At 43.2% G+C, this 25,186-nt stretch overlaps 1 protein-coding gene across 1 annotated transcript in view; it reads right to left on the bottom strand.

Annotated features, from left to right (window-relative positions):
* The window catches only part of LOC135386441 (uncharacterized), a 97,111-nt gene extending 80,280 nt beyond the window's left edge, over positions 1–16,831 (bottom strand). The window contains exons 1-2 of the mRNA XM_064616353.1: positions 16,661–16,831; positions 15,035–15,260 (exon numbers count right to left, since the gene is read on the bottom strand). Of these exons, the coding sequence (XP_064472423.1) occupies positions 15,035–15,260; positions 16,661–16,772 (338 nt within the window). The 5' untranslated portion in view covers positions 16,773–16,831. The remainder of the gene's footprint in view (positions 1–15,034; positions 15,261–16,660) is intronic.
* Positions 16,832–25,186: the final 8,355 nt, after the last annotated feature.

Below are 25,186 nucleotides of genomic sequence, written 5' to 3'. Positions count from 1 at the left end.
CCTATAGCGAGTCAATAAATTCCAATACGGTCCTAAATTTTCATTCACAAGTACATACTGGAATGTAGATGTCATTGCAACAAAAACACTAAAAAGGGGATGATTCGAGTTATCCCCTCACTGCATACAGAGGTTCAATTGATAAGGCCCGTTTATTGGTCTCCATGACAAAAGGATCGTCTTTATTCCCAGTTATCGTGCATAGTGCCCACAGATTTATTTCATATACTGTCACGGAATACGAAACAAAGATTCGACTTCCCAAGGTGAATCACTGATGCATCAACAGAGGGTAGGTGCCCCTGGATGCTTCATGTTGAGAAAAAGGCGCGTCTTCGAAATTCCTTGTTTCTTTATACCTTTATATGTGCTGTTGTCCATGTGCGCGCCCCCTATAAAAGCAGTTCGGCGGCGCCGATGCCCCTCAAACGACAAAAGTAACGCACTGAGTTCAGGCGCATGTATTTCATACGTCAACCAGGGTGGCCTGCATGCCGGCGTCCCGCAAGGAATGACATGAGACGCGTACGCCTCCAGAGTGTTTGAGATGCAGCTAGGGATAATCAATTATTATTCGAAACGCCTGCTAGAAATTAATGAACTCGGAATTCTTACACTGTTCTGCGTCGCGACGGCGCTAACATTAGGTGTATGGTATTCACCGCAAATTCCGAATTTCCACAATTTTTTTTCTCCAAAAATTTCGAAATTTTGGGAAGTGAAAAACAGCCGGTTTCCTGGGATTTTGGGATTCGGGATATCCGGGATCGCAACACTAGCGCAATGTGCTGTTTTGGACACGTTTGTCTAAAATCTCCAGTCTGTGGCGGAGCGATCCCCTATCGGCGATGTCGCGCACGAAGGAACTAGACCAATGCAGTCTACGAGGCAACAGAGGCGTATATTAAAAGGGTGTCTGGCCATTGGGATGAGTCACAAAAAGAGGCTCGACCTGTCAATCACAGTTTCGCTCCTCTGATTGGTTTGCTTTTTACCAAGGGGGTCGCCATGACACCATACTGCCACCCAAAATGGCGACGAAGACAAATGCAGTGAAGCGGGGCTTTCGTGACAAAAATTTTTCACGGACTTTCCTGATTTTACGCTGCAAATGTACATCCTAATATACGTTTCTCGGAAATCAGTTTCAACGTATGCTCATCTATCGATATCTAACTAAGACACCAATGACTTTCTCCTTAAGGTCAATTGGATTAATAAGCAGAACAGAGATTTGAGCAATGTCATCTCGGCTTCTATGGATGTTACATCCCTTTATACAAACGTACCACACGATGAGGGTCTCGATGCGGTGAAAGTTTTTCTTGAATCTTTCCCGTCTGAAGTTCTCCAGACATGATAGGCACGCCATTCTGTAAATTCTCCAGACGTCAGCTGTCCTCTCGCTTCTTGAGCTTGTGCTCATGTATAACAACTTTATATTTAACGAGAAACATTCTGTCAAAATTCAACTTTGAAGAAAAAACATTAGCATCCTTCCCGATCAAACCTTTAGTCTTGTTAAGGAACATTGACGACATTTTCATCGTATGGTCGAGTGATGAACCATCCTTAATTGCGTTTTTCGAGCATTTTAACTCCGTACATCAGGCCATCAAGTTCACGTGTAACCTTTCTCAAGCATCAGTGAATTTTCTAGACGTGACTGTCTCTATACAGTCTGGTAAGCTGGTCACGAGCCTATACAAGAAACCCACTGACATACGCCAGTACCTTCATTTTGTCAGCTACCATCCTAGTACTCAGAAAAGGAGCACCCCATTTGGCCAATTCACACGTCTAAAACGGATATGCTCCAACCCATTTTGAGGCATGCGCTGAAGAAATGTCGAACGATTTTACAAAACGAAATTACCCCCTCCCCCAACCTTTTAAACAATGCTCTCTCCAAGTGCAAATCTCTAGATCGGGATAAATTACTTTCACATGAACCGCGGCAACCAGAAAATCTCTTATCATTCGTTACCACCTATAACAAAGCACTCAGTGGCGCAGGATCCATCTTCACCCTCCATCTCAACATACTTCACACTTCACAGCGACGAAAGACTCTCAACACACTGTAAAACAACTCAACATTTTTTCTTTCCATATTCTCTTCGTTTGACTCTCTCCTGAGACCACCCCTGTCTTCACGTCCTCATGGTCCACTGGTTACCTTTGTACTCCGCACCTGTGTCCTCATTCCGTCGCCATAACCCCCCTTTTTATCCTTAATTCCTGGAACGTCACCTACATGCGTTCTCGTTTCCCGTGTAAAAGCCTTTGGACTCGCGTTATGTTGCGCTTCTGATCCCCCTTCGTTTGTATTTATGTTCTTTTCATTTTTACCTGTATTTACATCCTTTTCATCAGCTTGTTACCCTCTCATACCAAAACTCCCCCGTCAACTGTATATATGTTCCTGTACCATGTTCATATTTTTGTAACCTGAAGTAGTGCAGTCTCGTGCACGAAAGTCTTGTTACCATGTGTAAATAAATAAGTTGCTCCTACCGTTTAATATCACTCTTTGATCTACTCATCACCGGCAACTTGACATCGCCTGATTTTCTGTCGTCGTATCTTCTCGAAAATAATACGTTTTGTCGCCGGTGTTAGGCCTAGTGAACACGGCGATCACAACGAAATCATAACAAAAACGGCGCTGTGCTGTACAATCGTATGTTTAAATCTGGATTTCATGGATATAAACATTCTTGCCTCTTATAATCCAACTATTCATGTAGATTTGTTTACGAATCATACCGACAACGGAATGCGTCCCAGCAGGTGGTTCTGCCGGCAGCGGTACAACGACGGAAGCCGACAACAATTCCCGACATGCGCAGCCTAGGTGGCGTACATCAAATTTGCACCAACAATCCACTACTTTGCAGATTGCGTGAGGTATCCATTTCAATCCCCTCCAATCCACTTGCCACACAAAATGGCGCTGCCCAAGTAGTAGACGTAGGAGGATTAAATCGACGTGGGTACTTTCGACCATCGCTATCGTCTGATATCGGAGGATATTTGGAGCAGGATACTTTCCGCCCAAGGAGGAGCGCGAGGAGGAGGGAGGAGGAGTGTCGTTGGGAGGAACCCGAGAGGTCTGCCTGCCTGATTAGGCGGCATGTTTCTCGGGAAGGGAAAGGTGGTGGAGAGGAGGAGGGGAAAGGGTGAAGTGGAAGACCGAGCGGAATCCGCTCGGGGGGAGGATAGCTGCGTCCATGGGCCGACTTCAGGGGAACTGTGCCGGCATACGCCTATTACACATCTGAGGGAAACCCAGGAAAAACCCCAGACGGCACAGCCGGCCCGCGGATTCGAACCGCGGACCTCCCAGTCTCCAAGCGCACGCGTTACCGCTGCGCCGCGTTTCGCAGCCGGGCGCCGCGTACAGAGGGCTTTCCTTCTCACATTCGAGCATGCATGAACATGCAAAGTACATAACCACCAACCAAAATGTTATTGCCCGCCCATCTTATTCCCTCTCCGGCCCAGTTCCACATACAATACATCCTGAGTGAGGAAGTCCACTCCATGGAAGAGTGTTTCATCTCCCCATGCTTCCCCTTAACATAGCGTACTTTCCTTCTCGCGCCCAGACATGCAAGCAACAGACATACACATTTGTACAAGTGAAAATATTTTATTAATCTAAAGGACTAGCAATCAGCATAGAGAGGTGAAAAGTTGAAACGAACAATTTCTGCAGGCAACATTCACATTCTACACACACACACTACAAATTTTATGATATTGTAATATCTGCAATTAAACCAATTTAATATCAAATGGATAGATTCGATAACTCGACCGGCCAGAGAATCACTTCCCCAGAGCAGATATTTATTAAAGAACCTTCAGGAACACAACTTTTAATTAAGGAAGGGATTCTTAGTTCATACAATATAAATTAAAATTAAAATTTCTACCATAACAAGTCTGAGCTTCTTCTATGTGACCTCCATCTTCTTGTTGTAAATCAACATAAAAAAATCATACATGTAAATAATTAATTATTCCATGCTCAAATCATTTCAGTGCTATTAAATACGAGTCTTTTCGATTGAAGAGCACAACAGGGGGACACACCGCACCATCCAGGAAAGCACTAATTAAACAAACAATAGTTAACACTGTCAAAGGGACATCATTAGCACAACTTTTAATTAAAGAATCTTGAACTTCGAAGCTTGCTATCAATACGACCTGAGCTAGGACGAATGCCGAGGAACGCGAACTATATAGGGAGGACAATTTTCTTTGATATGAAAGATGATACAGCCCTCACTTTCTTGTGCATTCAGAATCATTACATGTACACACATTAAATACAATTCCGACTCACATTTACGCATGTTGCCGAACATTTCCATGAGAAGAACACAGTGACACACACACGCACACACACAAGCTCAGATAAACTTATTTCCTGACCCCAGTCCGCTAGAACCGGTTTCACCTCTCCTTTCACACGTCCCTCTTTCACTCTTTCCCCGAAACGCGCGGGAGATCTCCCTCAACCCCAATCGACGATTCCCTCCCAAAGTCAAAATACATATTTTGTGCCATCATCATTAGAGTGAAGGATGATATCAATCCACAAGTAACACCATAAATGCAACGACTGATCTTGCTGTTATATGAAGGCGATATTTTTTTATTATCCTAATTGAACAATATACAATGATCACAAATAGTCTATATGTAAGCATCTTCAGGGTGACCAATTCGACTTTTGTTGTAACTCACACCCCCGTTTTGTTTGTTTGTATGTTTATCAGATCACCATCACAAATAGGTGTAAGTAAATAATAATTAACTGATTATATTAATCGAAAGCTACCAAATACGAATCTACCAAGTGAAGAGCAAAACGCAGGAACATGTGGATAGTTGGAGAAGTAGAATCAGACACACGATCACAGCAACAATTATCATTAGTCAACACTACAAATATTATGCTTAAAAGAGGAGCACAAGTTAAGAACATGTATATAGATGGAGAAAGTATAGAGCAGTAAAATCAGACACACAGAATCTTAGCAAGAATTAGCAATAGTCAATGCTTAAAGAATTAATAATAATGATCTACTTATACTCATCGAAGGCTACCAAATACGAATCTATCAAGTGAAGAGAAAACAACAGGAACATATAGACAGATGGAGGATTTATATCAAGCACGCAGAATCGTAGCAACCATTATCGTGTGTCATTGCTTGGAGGAATAATAATTCTCAACTTATATTAATCCAAAGCTACCAAATACGAATCTGTCAAAAGAGGAGCAAAACACAGGAACATGTAGATATATGGAGAAAGTCTGGAGGAGTAGAATCAAACACACAGAATCGTAGCAGCAATTATCAATAGTCAATGTTAGAAATAACATGCTAACAGGGGAACATCGAATAATCATTAAATGGATATAATCACGGCGAGCAGTCATAGAGATAAACAATCAATAGTCAATGCTAAAAAGTGTCAGAGGGATATTAACACAACTTTTAATTAAAGAAGAGTTAACTATTATGCATGCTGTCATTGCGACCTTACCTAGGGCAAACACCAAGCAACACGAATTTCTATAGCAGGACAGTGTTCATCAATCTGAAAGAGGCTACAAAGCCTACATTCTTTTGCATTCGGGATCATTACATGTGCACAGATTAAACGCAATTTTGACTCACATTCTCGGATTTTGTTGAATATTTCCATGAGAAAGACAAAATAGCATACACACAGAGACAAGTTCACTGTCCCCCAGTCCCTACAGAACCGGTTTTCCCCGTCTTTTCATTTGTCCCTCTCCATTCTTTTCTGGAAACCTACGGGAGAGGTCCCCCACCGCAACCTAAGGTTTCCCCATGGCCGAAATTCCTGTTGTATGGTAAATCAGTGGACTGAAGGATGACATCAACGCACAAGTAACGTCATAGATTTTTCAACAATACAATGGGTAAAAGCAAACGGCATGCTTTAATTGAACGTAGAATCCCCAAGTGAAGAAGTTGTAACACAAAGTAAACATCATCGCTTTTCTTTGCTTTTTCTCTCTGTAGCATTCATTATCACTGCAAATTTTAAATATACTCATACCGTTTTTTTTAACATTATGGATAAACAACCGCTTCACATGTATCGAATCATTATTCTCTCCCTTAAAGGTGTTGCGACACTTTCTCTGATGTGTTGAAGCATAATATATATGCATCGTACTCATTATGAGAACACAGTGGGAAAAATAATTTTTCTTCTCGCTAAATTGGTTCGGAAAATAGGCGCAGCCACAAAACGACGACCCACGGTGTGACCTCATGGACCCCTCTCCCCCATTTGGCTTGGGAGACGCGCGTCTTCCCTCGCTGCTCCTGTGTGACGTCAATGATGTCGCTTCTTCGGGGCCGTTTTTCTCCGTACCTGTTTACGTCATGGACCTGAAAACTTGAATATGGAATGATGTCGGGTGATAGAATAGTTTTTCTTATTTATCTGGGAAAGCTCGAAACCAACTGTCACAACACCTTTAATCAGGAGCATAAATTTGAAAATGAAAGAACATATGGTAATACATCTATAAGCTTACTTTTATTTTTTATTTTTTTGAGAAGTTTCATGGCTTCGAAGACTATTTCAAGACAACTGCCAAAATAGTCCAATGCATAATTGAAAGAACGAGCATGACCTCATTTATCAACATATAATTTAAGGATCACTGTCCCAAATTTACATCACGTGACACAAATGCAACGAAAGCAGATAAAATGAGAACAACGAACATGACCATTTAGTGATGGGAAGCTCTTTTTTTGTATACTTAGACAGTCATAAACAGCCTATGTCAGGAACTGATTTTCTGGCGGTGAAATGACAAACAACAAACAAACAAACATATATTTTTCATTGACCTACAAGAACGAGCTGGGCTGGAAATATTCCTGCAAAGCCCACGAGTTCTCTCAGGTATTCCTCTCTGCATGCAAGCAACCTTTTCTCAGGTGTGAGAAGGCACAGACAAAACCTTTCTAGCTGACTACAACACAATTGACCATAAGCTCCCAATCCCGTCAACAAAAGAACGTGGAGATGTAGGGTCTTTTTACGACTTCAAACGCCCCAAGGATGGAAGTAATTGATGTTGGGGGAGAATCGGTACACAGGATGACGATAAAATTCTCTCCACACACACCTCAAACCAACGCTTTTCTTCTTTACACATTACTGTCATGTTTCAAACTTAACAAAATAACTCAATCGAAAATATTTTTGAGTGTCAAAACAGACCAACCAATGCTATATGAGGACGAACTGTTTACATCAGCATATGGACTCAACAAGACAAACAGGACGAGCGAAAGCTTTGTGAAGCTTCTAAAACAGCCGTGAAAATAAACAATTCCACAGATGAAAAAAAAAAAAAGAACGAGTATAGATTATTTTCTCTACACATAGCAAGTCAATGAATGTTCAACTGGAATCTTGTAAACTACTCCACTTCTTTGCCAATCAACCAAACGAATTTGATTACATTAGAAGGAGAAAACATAATTATTAATCATCTTTTCCAAATCGTACGGAGATTCATAGAGATGCTCCCCAAATGCCACAGCCGAGGCCTCTGTTGGAATTAGCGCGCAGACGAAATAGTGTTCTCACATATATTTCGTGTAAACTGCTCTAACTTTGCCCATCATCCAAATGAATTTGATTTCATTAGAAGGAGACAATGTAGTAACTTTAGACAAACACGCAGAATGGCTTAATTTAGAACTCGTGAAAATAGATGATTATCATCTATAACGGTCTTTCAAATTCAAAATAGTATGCAGATACACATAAATACCCTAAATACTGCAATTGAATCCGTTTTTCCTTTTTTTACTTTTAGAGAATCAGCATTCAGAGGGAATAGTGTTCCTACACAAAACTATTGTCACATGTTAACATTGTCGTTAAAGGGGCCGTAAACAGGCCACCAAACATTTCTGAAATAATGATACCCCATGAAAGAACGCAGCTCATAATACCCAAATATACATTTCGTTCGGATCGTGCCAGCTCATTGACCCGTATAACTGCTTTCAAAGATGAGTAACCAGCGAGCCTCTCTCCACATCGCATACGTCACATGGCTACGTAGCGTTTTGCCGTCCAATCGGGCGGCCCAGCTGCGCACATGACGTTTCAAATTACCAGCCAATAAACACACTTCGTTATCAGCTGTTATCGGAGCGCTCAGTTTGTTTGTGTGAAACGACGTTTTGCGCTCCGTGGTTCCGAAATTCAACGTCATGACATCTTCAACATCTCCGGCTGGCGCAAACGTCAACAGCTGGGCTGCTATCACATGACGCGATTCGAACCCGGGTTCCTCCCAGTCACGACGTGACATGGCCAGCACGCTAGCCACTGTACCACGCGAACTGGTGACGCGATGCCGCGTGGATCAAACCAAAGTACGGCAGCCCAGTTGTCGGAACCATTCGAAGATGACGAAGATGTTCCATCGCGCACCTACCTAAGATTCCGGAACTGTAGTCCCGGATATTCATTCGCGCTCGTGGTGTGCTGCGTGCTACTGCCCTGAAAACGTAGTGCGCGTATGATACCTAAATTAAACGCATTTCTTTCTCAGTTTGAGGCTGTAACTGTTTAGATTTTGAATAAAAGAGGACTCACGTTCATCTAGTCCAATTCCGCATTTGAAATAAAATTATACGTGGAACACTCAATCGTAATTGGTGGGGAAAGCGCTACGTCAAAATGACGTAAAGTTAGAGCGCGGGGCGGAGCTAAAATGCGAAAGAGTGCAGTGAATATTTCATCCGTATGCAAGCGCCTTTTGTTTTTGAGCGTTAGTAATTGCAAGGAGTTTTCACTGACTAAGTTTCAATAATATAACACAAAGAAATGTGCACCTTTTTTACCTGTTTACGGCACCTTTAAGGCATTTTTCATCCTAGTAATCTAGTGTTGACATTAGAACATTCTCACTTTTTTGTGTGCGAAAACTTGCAACAATATGTAATCTGGATGTCTGAAAGCAACAACAATATAGCGGACGGAAAAAGTGATTTCATGGTCGACATCCAATCTCATTCATGACAATCATTTCAATATAGTGAGCATGTCAAAGGATGTGTAATCACAAAAGGCCTTTGCATCTCAATTGTCTCGCGACGTAAATCCACAGTTATTATTATTAAAAGGCCTCTGGCCAAGTGTTCCATGTTACGAATACATTTACGAAGAGTGCGATTTTAGCAATATACAAGCTTTAGTCATGTGACTGATACGCCGACGACAAGAGGACACGAAGGTTGCGAAGGTCACACTGACATAGAATTTTGTCGATAACCGACGATATGATTAAGAAGAAGCTTGATTAAGAGGGTATGATTAAACAGAAGCAAACTTGAAGAGGCAACTGCATTGGAATGATGTGCGTTCGTGAAGACGTTATACCTCCGACGATGACGAAGACGTTTCAGGAGACAAGCAACACAGTCGGGATACCGCGTTGGGCTTGCGTTGCGCGTTGCGATTGCGCGTTTGGGGGGGGCTTGGATGCGTCGTGCGTGACTTGCACATGTTGCCACATGGGTGCCCGTCATTGCGCATCGGGGATTCGGGCGCATCGCTGAAACCGTGAGTGTTGCTTTGAAATCGCTTTCTTCATCGTCGGAGGTATAACGTCTTCACGAACGCACATCATTCCAATGCAGTTGCCTCTTCAAGTTTGCTTCTGTTTAATCATACCCTCTTAATCAAGCTTCTTCTTAATCATTTTGTCGGTTATCGACAAAATTCTATGTCAGTGTGACCTTCGCAACCTTCGTGTCCTCTTGTCGTCGACGTATCAGTCACATGACTAAAGCTTGTATATTGCTAAAATCGCACTCTTCGTAAATGTATTCGTAACCTGGAACACTTGGCCAGAGGCCTTTTAATAATAATAACTGTGGATTTACGTCGCGAGACAATTGAGATGCAAAGGCCTTTTGTGATTACACATCCTTTGACATGCTCACTATATTGAAATGATTGTCATGAATGAGATTGGATGTCGACCATGAAATCACTTTTTCCGTCCGCTATATTGTTGTTGCTTTCAGACATCCAGATTACATATTGTTGCAAGTTTTCGCACACAAAAAAGTGAGAATGTTCTAATGTCAACACTAGATTACTAGGATGAAAAATGCCTTAACGACAATGTTAACATGTGACAATAGTTTTGTGTAGGAACACTATTCCCTCTGAATGCTGATTCTCTAAAAGTAAAAAAAAAGGAAAAACGGATTCAATTGCAGTATTTAGGGTATTTATGTGTATCTGCATACTATTTTGAATTTGAAAGACCGTTATAGATGATAATCATCTATTTTCACGAGTTCTAAATTAAGCCATTCTGCGTGTTTGTCTAAAGTTACTACATTGTCTCCTTCTAATGAAATCAAATTCATTTGGATGATGGGCAAAGTTAGAGCAGTTTACACGAAATATATGTGAGAACACTATTTCGTCTGCGCGCTAATTCCAACAGAGGCCTCGGCTGTGGCATTTGGGGAGCATCTCTATGAATCTCCGTACGATTTGGAAAAGATGATTAATAATTATGTTTTCTCCTTCTAATGTAATCAAATTCGTTTGGTTGATTGGCAAAGAAGTGGAGTAGTTTACAAGATTCCAGTTGAACATTCATTGACTTGCTAGGTGTAGAGAAAATAATCTATACTCGTTCTTTTTTTTTTTTTTTTTCATCTGTGGAATTGTTTATTTTCACGGTTGTTTTAGAAGCTTCACAAAGCTTTCGCTCGTCCTGTTTGTCTTGTTGAGTCCATATGCTGATGTAAACAATTCGTCCTCATATAGCATTGGTTGGTCTGTTTTGACACTCAAAAATATTTTCGATTGAGTTATTTTGTTAAGTTTGAAACATGATAGTAATGTGTAAAGAAGAAAAGCGGTGGTTTGAGGTGTGTGTGGAGAGAATTTTATCGTCATCCTGTGTACCGATTCTCCCCCAACATCAATTACTTCCATCCTTGGGGCGTTTGAAGTCGTAAAAAGACCCTACATCTCCACGTTCTATTGTTGACGGGATTGGGAGCTTATGGTCAATTGTGTTGTAGCCAGCTAGAAAGGTTTTGTCTGTGCCTTCTCACACCTGAGAAAAGGTTGCTTGCATGCAGCGAGGAATACCTGAGAGAACTCGTGGGCTTTGAAGGAATATTTCCAGCCCAGCTCGTTCTTGTAGGTCAATGAAAAATATATGTTTGTTTGTTTGTTGTTTGTCATTTCACCGCCAGAAAATCAGTTCCTGACATAGGCTGTTTATGACTGTCTAAGTATACAAAAAAAGAGCTTCCCATCACTAAATGGTCATGTTCGTTGTTCTCATTTTATCTGCTTTCATTGCATTTGTGTCACGTGATGTAAATTTGGGACAGTGATCCTTACATTATATGTTGATAAATGAGGTCATGCTCGTTCTTTCAATTATGCATTGGACTATTTTGGCAGTTGTCTTGAAATAGTCTTCGAAGCCACGAAACTTCTCAAAAAAATAAAAAAATAAAAGTAAGCTTATAGATGTATTACCATATGTTCTTTCATTTTCAAATTTATGCTCCTGATTAAGGGAGAGAATAATGATTCGATACATGTGAAGCGGTTGTTTATCCATAATGTTAAAAAAAACGGTATGAGTATATTTAAAATTTGTAGTGATAATGAATGCTACAGAGAGAAAAAGCAAAGAAAAGCGATGATGTTTACTTTGTGTTACAACTTCTTCACTTGGGGATTCTACGTTCAATTAAAGCATGCCGTTTCCTTTTAACCATTGTATTGTTGAAAAATCTATGACGTTACTTGTGCGTTGATGTCATCCTTCAGTCCACTGATTTACCATACAACAGGAATTTCGGCCATGGGGAAACCGTAGGTTGCGGTGGGGGACCTCTCTCGTAGGTTTCCAGAAAAGAATGGAGAGGGACAAATGAAAAGACGGGGAAAACCGGTTCTGTAGGGACTGGGGGACAGTGAACTTGTCTCTGTGTGTATGCTATTTTGTCTTTCTCATGGAAATATTCAACAAAATCCGAGAATGTGAGTCAAAATTGCGTTTAATCTGTGCACATGTAATGATCCCGAATGCAAAAGAATGTAGGCTTTGTAGCCTCTTTCAGATTGATGAACACTGTCCTGCTATAGAAATTCGTGTTGCTTGGTGTTTGCCCTAGGTAAGGTCGCAATGACAGCATGCATAAAAGTTAACTCTTCTTTAATTAAAAGTTGTGTTAATAATATCCCTCTGACACTTTTTAGCATTGACTATTGATTGTTTACCTCTATGACTGCTCGCCGTGATTATATCCATTTAATGATTATTCGATGTTCCCCTGTTAGCATGTTATTTGTAACATTGACTATCGATAATTGGTGCTACGATTCTGTGGGTTTGATTCTACTCCTCCAGACTTTCTCCATATATCTACATGTTCCTGTGTTTTGCTCCTCTTTTGACAGATTCGTATTTGGTACCTTTCGATTAATATAAGTTGAGAATAATTATTCCTCCAAGCAATGACAAACGATAATGGTTGCTACGATTCTGAGTGCTTGATATAAATCCTCCATCTGTCTATATGTTCCTGTTGTTTTCTCTTCACTTGATAGATTCGTATTTGGTAGCCTTCGATGAGTATAAGTAGATCATTATTATTAATTCTTTAAGCATTGACTATTGCTAATTCTTGCTACGATTCTGTGTGTCTGATTTTACTGCTCTATACTTTCTCCATCTATATACATGTTCTTAACTTGTGCTCCTCTTTTTAGCATAATATTTGTAGTGTTGACTAATGATAATTGTTGCTGTGATCGTGTGTCTGATTCTACTTCTCCAACTATCCACATGTTCCTGCGTTTTGCTCTTCACTTGGTAGATTCGTATTTGGTAGCTTTCGATTAATATAATCAGTTAATTATTATTTACTTACACCTATTTGTGATGGTGATCTGATAAACATACAAACAAACAAAACGGGGGGGTGAGTTACAACAAAATTCGAATTGGCCACCCTGACGATGCTTACATATAGACTATTTGTGATCATTGTATATTGTTCAATTAGGATAATAAAAAAATATCGCCTTCATATAACAGCAAGATCAGTCGTTGCATTTATGGTGTTACTAGTGGATTGATATCATCCTTCACTCTAATGATGATGGCACCCAATATGTATTTTGACTTTGGGAGGGAATCGTCGATTGGGATTTAGGGAGATTTCCCGCGCGTTTCGGGGAAAGAGTGAAAGAGGGACGTGTGAAAGGAGAGGTGAAACCTGTTCTAGCGGACTGGGGTCAGGAAATAAGTTTATCTGAGCTTGTGTGTGTGCGTGTGTGTGTCACTGTGTTCTTCTCATGGAAATGTTCGGCAACATGCGTAAATGTGAGTCGGAATTGTATTTAATGTGTGTACATGTAATGATTCTGAATGCACAAGAAAGTGAGGGCTGTATCATCTTTCATATCAAAGAAAATTGTCCTCCCTATATAGTTCGCGTTCCTCGGCATTCGTCCTAGCTCAGGTCGTATTGATAGCAAGCTTCGAAGTTCAAGATTCTTTAATTAAAAGTTGTGCTAATGATGTCCCTCTGACAGTGTTAACTATTGTTTAATTAGTGCTTTCCTGGATGGTGCGGTGTGTCCCCCCTGTAGTGCTCTTCAATCGAAAAGACTCGTATTTAATAGCACTGAAATGATTTGAGCATGGAATAATTAATTATTTACATGTATGATTTTTTTATGTTGATTTACAACAAGAAGATGGAGGTCACATAGAAGAAGCTCAGACTTGTTATGGTAGAAATTTTAATTTTAATTATTATTGTATGAACTAAGAATCCCTTCCTTAATTAAAAGTTGTGTTCCTGTAGGTTCTTTAATAAATATATGCTCTGGGGAAGTGATTGTCTGCCCGGTCGAGTTATCGAATCTATCCATTTGATATTAAATTGGTTTAACTGCAGATATTACAATATCATAAAATTTGTGGTGTGTGTGTGTAGAATGTGAATGTTGCCTGCAGAAATTGTTCGTTTCAACTTTACACCTCTCTATGCTGATTGCTAGTCCTTTAGATTAATAAAATATTTTCACTTGTACAAATGTGTATGTCTGTTGCTTGCATGTCTGGGCGCGAGAAGGAAAGTACGCTATGTTAAGGGGAAGCATGGGGAGATGAAACACTCTTCCATGGAGTGGACTTCCTCACTCAGGATGTATTGTATGTGGAACTGGGCCGGAGAGGGAATAAGGTGGGGGGGCAATAACATTTTGGTTGGTGGTTATGTACTTTGCATGTTCATGCATGCTCGAATGTGAGAAGGAAAGCCCTCTGTACGCGGCGCCCGGCTGCGAAACGCGCGGGGCGGTCTTGGCTCGCGCTCCTCCTTGGGCGGAAAGTATCCTGCTCCAAATATCCTCCGATATCAGACGATAGCGATGGTCGAAAGTATCCACGTCGATTTAATGCTCCTACGTCTACTACTTGCCCATGTTGGATAAGAGGGCAAATAGTGAGGATAGGCTGATTGATAGCGCCCCATATTTCAAGACTTCATTGGTCGGAAAGCTGAAAAAGTGGGTGGAGTTTCAGGTATAGGCATGACCCATCAATGGCCAGACTCCCTTTTAATATACGGGTCTGCGAGGTAAGGCAACACACCGCCACCTGTCGGATGGAGAGAACCCCTTGATATTTAGCGTCGTCTGTAGGGAGAGCAGTTGAGGAGGACCTCCCCTCAGGAGGCGTATTGGTATAGTTTAGTCGTGCACGGCATCATCGATAGGATGTAGATAGGATAGGTTAGGATGGTAGATAGGATGTCGCTCCGCCACCGGCTGGAGATTTTAGAGTACCGTGTCCCAAGCAGTACGGCAAAAACACTGACACTCTGACAACCGTCTACAAGACCGTTGATTACATATGCACTAAAGGAGTACTTACGGATTAGGAAGATTGTCGCATAGCTGTAGCAGTGAACCCCGTTTAACCGTGGGACCGTAGTGAGCGCTGGCCGCACAATCTCCATTGAAGTTGTTGAAATCAAATTCAATAAAAAACCTGTTCTGATGACTCAGTGGTAGGCGTTCTTCATAAGGAGCACTGTTCAGGGTAAGTATGTTGCGGGTGGATAATCGTAGATGGTTCCTCAACAAGATCTTCTTATTTTCTGCAAATATTTCAAGTAAAGTCGGTCAGTCCCGCGTACACCGGGAGTGGTACGACAACTCCTACAACGCCCTAAATAATTTGCGGTGCCCAAAAGGAAAGGAAGAGCCATCAAAAACGCTGTACAGTCATGTGGACTGGCGTTCCAAGACTCCGTTTCACAGTTGTCCTTGTAGCTTTTTCCGTCTCATCAATACAGCATGTCAATATACAGCTCAAAGTGACCGCCGATTTCGGGAGCAAAATTGTGGGATAAAAACAAATTAACCAAGGTCGCACAATATATTTCAGAAGAATGAAAATGGTCTTGTTTCCGTTCTAGTGTTTCCCGCCAACTGGATATAGTCGCTGTTGTCGTGAAAACGCAAGAATTGACTTGAGTACTCGAAATGGCCGGCCCACGTGAACGCAATCCTACGGAAGTCAAACACTGCGTGCGAACTGAGTTTTGTCTTTCGTCGTGTTACAACGTAAATGCAGGTATAACACCACACTTTTAGGTATGCTCCATAACTTCTGCTGCTCGAATGCTGCTACTGTTATAGTGAGATGCGGGTCCCATGCACTTCAAGTTACAAGGGCAGTGTACCTGCTGTGGATTCTATCCAAAACGGTTAGCTTGATCTGCAATAGAACTCTACCCGAGAAACGTCATCATCACGTTGGTAGACAGACTGAAACCGAAACAAATCAGAATGGGAGGGCTGGGTTCCACGAATGGGTACTTGTTCGCTGCCTCCTACTGAAAGAAAAATAGGACCGAAGGTCGCGTCCCCTTCAGCGACATTCGTAATCCCCTCAAGACCGTGACTTTCAGCTGCGTGACTAGCTTCCAGCGCAGTTCAACTTACCAAACTGGTGGCGCTGTTGAACACTATGACGTCATTTGTTTACAAACAGGGTGAGGTCTATTGGTCAGAGCACGCCGTGAAGAGCGTACGGATCAGACAGTCTCATGTTATTTGCTCGCGGCGAAAACATTGCACGTAGATATATAAGGAAACGTTGCATACAACGATCAAGAACATCTTCTGTGGCGCTGTCACTCTATTTATGAGCACTAAGCCGAGCTAGATGAAGTTCATTTAGTAGACTCTACCTGTACACTGAGAGGTTAGATTGATATGTCCAATGAGTACGCATAGCCAATGAGCCCGTTCCATCCGTCCAATGAGCCAATGCCCAATGAGTACGCAATGAGGCCGTCTAACCAGGACTTATCCTACCGGCAAGCTTGAATTTCCTAGCCTTCTTTCTAAACCCCAACAAACCAAAACACAACTGAATATGAGAGCCGGGACCACTTCCTTGCCACGCTGCAGCCGCAATATTAGAAAGTATAATGGGCAACATCGATCTCATACAGCTCCTAATATGGCGGTAGTCGCGGGTGCACAGTACCTTGTATCGGGTCAACTCTCTTCGAAACGGGTCCAAATGCCGATGTACCCCTGTTCCAATCGTTGCCCAGGATTGCCATGACAAATATGGCAGCTACAGTCCCTAGTTTCATTCTGCGAAGGATGATATTGGAGACGAATCTGTTCTGGCCCGTTCGTTGTGATTGCGCACTGTCACGTTGACAATGGTGACACTTCGTCGTTGTCCAGTCACATTTCTAGGAGCATGGACGGGTGAATGTTACACGATCGATTTTCGACACTGGTTCTTTATACCATGGTCATAGAGGGTGTCCCAGCTAAATGCGAACATATTTTTTAAATATATATATATATATATATATCTTGAAAAGTTGGAGTTGGATCGGACGGCTACGTAATTATAGTTGAAATAAATGGGAGACAGAAGACAAAAGTAGGGGAAGTAACAAAAAAAGGGTTTATTAAAACTTAAAAATCATGAAAGTTAGGGAGAATGTCTACGTTACGGCGGAAGCTCCGCCTTCTTCGGGACAAAAGAGCTAAATGTGGCCACGAGGCTGATAAGGGGCTTGAGAATGACGTGATCGGTTGGGGGAAATTCCCGCCACCTGGCGGTTGTCAGTTGGGGAAATTCCAGAGCGTTTCTGTGTCAGGTCCAGGAGTGGGGTCATCGTCCTTGTGGGTCAGTGGGGACCTTGATCTGGCTGAAACGAGAAAAGGCAACAGGGTCTTATCTAGGTTGTTAGACTTCTTATTGTTGACAGCATGCCAGGGTCCTCGTTAATGGCCGATCGGAATTTGTAAATTAGGTAAGATTCCCGTTGTTCCCGGGAGCGGTCGGAGGTAAAGTTCGACTGGAGAATAAAAACTGAGGCTTCGTTGATTGAATGTTCTGGTTGTTTGAAATGGCGTGAGACTGGGAGATTAGGTTTCTTGGTAACATCCGATCGGTGATTGTTGAATCTAATTCGGAAAGAAGTTTTTGTCTGACCCACGTATTGGGCCCGGCATGTGTTGCATTGGATTAGATAGATAACGTTGCATGAGTTACAGTCTACGTCTGCGTTGATCTTGACGGTAAAGTTGGAATTTGTACTTCTGACCGTTTGTGCGGTCTGCATTAACTTGCAAATCTGGCATCTCCTGCCATTACATGGATGACAGCCCGCCGGAGGGCTAGTGGGTTCGCCCACTTTAGAGCGGACCAAGCTATCTTGTAAGTTACGTGTACGTCTGTAAGCGACACGTGGTGGATTAGGAAATATGTTTTTCGTGCGTTCTGACTGGAGAAGGATACTGTGGTGGCGGCTAAGTATGTTGTTAATGTTTGGGATATTTCCGGCGAATGTTACAGTTAAGTTCACGGCATTACTTTCTGATTTGTTTTGTCTTGTCTCCAGTAAGCTTAGACGGTTTGCCTTGCGAGCTCTGTTGAGAGCATCTTGAACTAGATCGGGTGGATACTGACGTGGATACTGTCGTCAGTATCCACCCGATCTAGTTCAAGATGCTCTCAACAGAGCTCGCAAGGCAAACCGTCTAAGCTTACTGGAGACAAGACAAAACAAATCAGAAAGTAATGCCGTGAACTTAACTGTAACATTCGCCGGAAATATCCCAAACATTAACAACATACTTAGCCGCCACCACAGTATCCTTCTCCAGTCAGAACGCACGAAAAACATATTTCCTAATCCACCACGTGTCGCTTACAGACGTACACGTAACTTACAAGATAGCTTGGTCCGCTCTAAAGTGGGCGAACCCACTAGCCCTCCGGCGGGCTGTCATCCATGTAATGGCAGGAGATGCCAGATTTGCAAGTTAATGCAGACCGCACAAACGGTCAGAAGTACAAATTCCAACTTTACCGTCAAGATCAACGCAGACGTAGACTGTAACTCATGCAACGTTATCTATCTAATCCAATGCAACACATGCCGGGCCCAATACGTGGGTCAGACAAAAACTTCTTTCCGAATTAGATTCAACAATCACCGATCGGATGTTACCAAGAAACCTAATCTCCCAGTCTCACGCCATTTCAAACAACCAGAACATTCAATCAACGAAGCCTCAGTTTTTATTCTCCAGTCGAACTTTACCTCCGACCGCTCCCGGGAACAACGGGAATCTTACCTAATTTACAAATTCCGATCGGCCATTAACGAGGACCCTGGCATGCTGTCAACAATAAGAAGTCTAACAACCTAGATAAGACCCTGTTGCCTTTTCTCGTTTCAGCCAGATCAAGGTCCCCACTGACCCACAAGGACGATGACCCCACTCCTGGACCTGACACAGAAACGCTCTGGAATTTCCCCAACTGACAACCGCCAGGTGGCGGGAATTTCCCCCAACCGATCACGTCATTCTCAAGCCCCTTATCAGCCTCGTGGCCACATTTAGCTCTTTTGTCCCGAAGAAGGCGGAGCTTCCGCCGTAACGTAGACATTCTCCCTAACTTTCATGATTTTTAAGTTTTAATAAACCCTTTTTTTGTTACTTCCCCTACTTTTGTCTTCTGTCTCCCATTTATTTCAACTATATATATATATATATATAGGGTGAGGTAAAAGGATTATCAAACGGCCACGAAGTTTTACAGAAGTTCAAAAAAAGACGCGGAAACAGATTTTAGGGAAGTTAAAAACACTAGTTTATTACATGGGGAGACGTTAAAAAGTAAAATGGGCAAGGGGTCGACGTTTCGACAGTGGCACTGTCTTCGTCAGGACAAAAGATGCGTAGCTGATTACACATTTCTTAAATAGGTTTGCTACATGACGTCATAATCGGTACTGGCACGCCACAGGCGTTTGTCAGTGAGTCAGATTCGGGAATATTCCAGAAGGTCAAGTCCGGGTGGTGATGTCATTCGCCGTAGGTCACTGTCCGCTTTGGGGAAAATTCCGGGAAGGGTGAGCGCTGCTTCAAACTTTACTGAAAAAAAGAAAAGAAAGAAAGAAAGAGAAACAGAAGGGAAACGAAAAGGAGGAAAGTGTAGCTCATCTAGGCGGCCAAATTTCTTACCGTTGAAAGTGCTCCCAGATCTTCGTTAATGGTTGATTGGAATTTGTAAATGAGATAAGATTCGCGTTGTTCCCTGCATCGATCTGAGCTAAAATTTGACTGGAGAATAAAAAGTGACACGCTATTTAGTGAATGACCTGGTTGTTTGAAATGGCGAGAGACCGGGAGGTTTGGCTTTTTGGTAACGTCAGATCGGTGGTTGTTGAACCTGATCCGAAATGTCCAAGTAAAGTTAACCAACGGGGCCTTGTCCACAAACCTGTTCCGTAAACCTACGGACTCTCAACAGTATCTAGCATTTAACAGTTGTCACCCGCGTCATACTAAACTTGCCATCCCTTACAGCCAAGCACTTCGATACAGGCGCATCTGTTCCAGTGACGATGACTTGGACAGAAATCTAGCTCAACTTAGGGAAACATTCATCGGTCGTCAATTTCCACCTAGCTTAGTTGACGACGCTCTAAACAAAGCCCGCAAAGCAGATCGCAAATCCCTGTTCGAAAACCAAAAACGCGTGTTAGATAATGGTTCCGTAAACCTCATCTTAACATTTAGCAGCAATATTCCAAGCGTTAACAATATACTAAACCGTCATCATAGTATCCTTCTCCAATCAGAGCGCATGGGACAAATTTTCCCTCAGCCACCGCGGGTAACCTACAGGCGCGCGCGCAACCTGCACGATAATCTAGTTAGCTCTAAAGTTAGCAAAGCAGCGCATCCAGGAAACGGCTGTCACCCGTGCGATGGTCGAAGGTGTCAAATATGCAAATTAATGCAAAGCACCCAAGTACTTAAAAGTACTAATTCCAATTTTTCCGTCAAAATTAACGGTGACTTCGACTGTAATTCATCTAACGTCATTTATGTCATTCAGTGCGACATGTGCCAAGCACAATACGTAGGTCAGACTAAAACATCATTTCGGATCAGGTTCAACAACCACCGATCTGACGTTACCAAAAAGCCAAACCTCCCGGTCTCTCGCCATTTCAAACAACCAGGTCATTCACTAAATAGCGTGTCACTTTTTATTCTCCAGTCAAATTTTAGCTCAGATCGATGCAGGGAACAACGCGAATCTTATCTCATTTACAAATTCCAATCAACCATTAACGAAGATCTGGGAGCACTTTCAACGGTAAGAAATTTGGCCGCCTAGATGAGCTACACTTTCCTCCTTTTCGTTTCCCTTCTGTTTCTCTTTCTTTCTTTCTTTTCTTTTTTTCAGTAAAGTTTGAAGCAGCGCTCACCCTTCCCGGAATTTTCCCCAAAGCGGACAGTGACCTACGGCGAATGACATCACCACCCGGACTTGACCTTCTGGAATATTCCCGAATCTGACTCACTGACAAACGCCTGTGGCGTGCCAGTACCGATTATGACGTCATGTAGCAAACCTATTTAAGAAATGTGTAATCAGCTACGCATCTTTTGTCCTGACGAAGACAGTGCCACTGTCGAAACGTCGACCCCTTGCCCATTTTACTTTTTAACGTCTCCCCATGTAATAAACTAGTGTTTTTAACTTCCCTAAAATCTGTTTCCGCGTCTTTTTTTGAACTTCTATATATATATATATATATATATATATAGATACTCATTGAACGATGCGACAGCACCAGAGGACACGTGTTTCGCCGTGTTTGCGGCTCGTCGGCCCTGGGTAGCTGCGCATCGTTCGGGATTGGCAAACCAGGGGTCACTCAACGAGCGATATACACCTGGGAAGGTGACCGAGCACTCCTCAATGCCACAGTGCAAGCCAGTGAATTATAAAGAAGGGGGAAAAGCCATTAAAAAAATAGGTAAATGATGCTAGACGTGTTTGAAATTCAAACTAACAGTTAAGATGGCTTCTATGGCTGCACGTAGAGAAACAGATACTCATTGAACGATGCGACAGCACCAGAGGACACGTGTTTCGCCGTGTTTGCGGCTCGTCGGCCCTGGGTAGCTGCTCATCGTTCGGGATTGGCAAACCAGGGGTCACTCAGCGAGCGATATACACCTGGGAAGGTGACCGAGCACTCCTCAATGCCACAGTGCAAGCCAGTGAATTATAAAGAAGGGGGGAAAGCCATTAAAGAAATAGGTAAATGATGCTAGACGTGTTTGAAATTCAAACTAACAGTTAAGATGGCTTCTATGGCTGCACGTAGAGAAACAGATACTCATTGAACGATGCGACAGCACCAGAGGACACGTGTTTCGCCGTGTTTGCGGCTCGTCGGCCCTGGGTAGCTGCGCATCGTTCGGGATTGGCAAACCAGGGGTCACTCAGCGAGCGATATACACCTGGGAAGGTGACTGAGCACTCCTCAATGCCACAGTGCAAGCCAGTGAATTATAAAGAAGGGGGAAAAGCCATTAAGAAAATAGGTAAATGATGCTAGACGTGTTTGAAATTCAAACTAACAGTTAAGATGGCTTCTATGGCTGCACGTAGAGAAAGAGATACTCATTGAACGATGCGACAGCACCAGAGGACACGTGTTTCGCCGTGTTTGCGGCTCGTCGGCCCTGGGTAGCTGCGCATCGTTCGGGATTGGCAAACCAGGGGTCACTCAGCGAGCGATATACACCTGGGAAGGTGACCGAGCACTCCTCAATGCCACAGTGCAAGCCAGTGAATTATAAAGAAGGGGGAAAAGCCATTAAAAAATAGGTAAATGATGCTAGACGTGTTTGAAATTCAAACTAACAGTTAAGATGGCTTCTATGGCTGCACGTAGAGAAACAGATACTCATTGAACGATGCGACAGGCCCAGAGGACACGTGTTTCGCCGTGTTTGCGGCTCGTCGGCCCTGGGTAGCTGCACATCGTTCGGGATTGGCAAACCAGGGGTCACTCAGCGAGCGATATACACCTGGGAAGGTGACCGAGCACTCCTCAATGCCACAGTGCAAGCCAGTGAATTATAAAGAAGGGGGAAAAGCCATTAAAAAATAGGTAAATCATGCTATTTTTTTAATGGCTTTTCCCCCTTCTTTATAATTCACTGGCTTGCACTGTGGCATTGAGGAGTGCTCGGTCACCTTCCCAGGTGTATATCGCACGCTGAGTGACCCCTGGTTTGCCAATCCCGAACGATGCGCAGCTACCCAGGGCCGACGAGCCGCAAACACGGCGAAACACGTGTCCTCTGGTGCTGTCGCATCGTTCAATGAGTATCTGTTTCTCTACGTGCAGCCATAGAAGCCATCTTAACTGTTAGTTTGAATTTCAAACACGTCTAGCATCATTTACCTATTTTTTAATGGCTTTTCCCCCTTCTTTATAATTCACTGGCTTGCACTGTGGCATTGAGTAGTGCTCGGTCACCTTCCCAGGTGTATATCGCTCGCTGAGTGACCCCTGGTTTGCCAATCCCGAACGATGCGCAGCTACCCAGGGCCGACGAGCCGCAAACACGGCGAAACACGTGTCCTCTGGTGCTGTCGCATCGTTCAATGAGTATCTGTTTCTCTACGTGCAGCCATAGAAGCCATCTTAACTGTTAGTTTGAATTTCAAACACGTCTAGCATCATTTACCTATTTTTTTAATGGCTTTTCCCCCTTCTTTATAATTCACTGACTTGCACTGTGGCATTGAGGAGTGCTCGGTCACCTTCCCAGATGTATATCGCTCGCTGAGTGACCCCTGGTTTGCCAATCCCGAACGATGCGCAGCTACCCAGGGCCGACGAGCCGCAAACACGGCGAAACACGTGTCCTCTGGTGCTGTCGCATCGTTCAATGAGTATCTGTTTCTCTACGTCCAGCCATAGAAGCCATCTTAACTGTTAGTTTGAATTTCAAACACGTCTAGCATCATTTACCTATTTTTTTAATGGCTTTTCCCCCTTCTTTATAATTCAGTGGCTTGCACTGTGGCATTGAGGAGTGCTCGGTCACCTTCCCAGGTGTATATCGCTCGCTGAGTGACCCCTGGTTTGCCAATCCCGAACGATGCGCAGCTACCCAGGGCCGACGAGCCGCAGACACGGCGAAACACGTGTCCTCTGGTGCTGTCGCATCGTTCAATGAGTATCTGTTTCTCTACGTGCAGCCATAGAAGCCATCTTAACTGTTAGTTTGAATTTCAAACACGTCTAGCATCATTTACCTATTTTTTTAATGGCTTTCCCCCTTCTTTATAATTCACTGGCTTGCACTGTGGCATTGAGGAGTGCTCGGTCACCTTCCCAGGTGTATATCGCTCGCTGAGTGACCCCTGGTTTGCCAATCCCGAACGATGCGCAGCTACCCAGGTCCGACGAGCCGCAAACACGGCGAAACACGTGTCCTCTGGTGCTGTCGTATCGTTCAATGAGTATCTGTTTCTCTACCTGCAGCCATAGAAGCCATCTTAACTGTTAGTTTGAATTTCAAACACGTCTAGCATCATTTACCTATTTTTTTAATGGCTTTTCCCCCTTCTTTATAATTCACTGGCTTGCACTGTGGCATTGAGGAGTGCTCGGTCACCTTCCCAGGTGTATATCGCTCGCTGAGTGACCCCTGGTTTGCCAATCCCGAACGATGCGCAGCTACCCAGGGCCGACGAGCCGCAAACACGGCGAAACACGTGTCCTCTGGTGCTGTCGCATCGTTCAATGAGTATCTGTTTCTCTACGTGCAGCCATAGAAGCCATCTTAACTGTTAGTTTGAATTTCAAACACGTCTAGCATCATTTACCCATTTCTTTAATGGCTTTTCCCCCTTCTTTATAATTCACTGGCTTGCACTGTGGCATTGAGGAGTGCTCGGTCACCTTCCCAGGTGTATATCGCTCGCTGAGTGACCCCTGGTTTGCCAATCCCGAACGATGCGCAGCTACCCAGGGCCGACGAGCCGCAAACACGGCGAAACACGTGTCCTCTGGTGCTGTCGCATCGTTCAATGAGTATCTGTTTCTCTACGTGCAGCCATAGAAGCCATCTTAACTGTTAGTTTGAATTTCAAACACGTCTAGCATCATTTACCTATTTTTTTAATGGCTTTTCCCCCTTCTTTATAATTCACTGGCTTGCACTGTGGCATTGAGGAGTACTCAGTCACCCTCCCAGGTGTACATCGCTCGCTGAGTGACCCCTGGTTTGCCAATCCCGAACGATGCGCAGCTACCCAGGGCCGACGAGCCGCAAACACGGCGAAACACGTGTCCTCTGGTGCTGTCGCATCGTTCAATGAGTATCTGTTTCTCTACGTGCAGCCATATAAGCCATCTTAACTGTTAGTTTGAATTTCAAACACGTCTAGCATCATTTACCTATTTTTTTATGGCTTTTCCCCCTTCTTTATATATATATATATATATATATATATATATATCACTCTTTCCGAGATGGAAGCAATTGCATTATAGCGTTGGCTGAAGGGCACTCCTTAGGAGGGCATTAGCAAACACCTAAGGCAATGTCTTAGTCAACGCAAAAAAATTGTGAAGGAACATGATATGATTTTCTTTATTTTGTTTATTGCGCATCTTCGGAGACGCGTATTTCCTTCACCCGCAACGTG

The sequence above is a fragment of the Ornithodoros turicata genome, chromosome 1 (assembly GCF_037126465.1).
Source record: "Ornithodoros turicata isolate Travis chromosome 1, ASM3712646v1, whole genome shotgun sequence".
NCBI classification, from domain to species: domain Eukaryota; kingdom Metazoa; phylum Arthropoda; class Arachnida; order Ixodida; family Argasidae; genus Ornithodoros; species Ornithodoros turicata.
The sequence above is the reverse complement of the archived record's forward strand: the minus strand, read 5'-3'. Positions and strand labels throughout refer to the sequence as shown.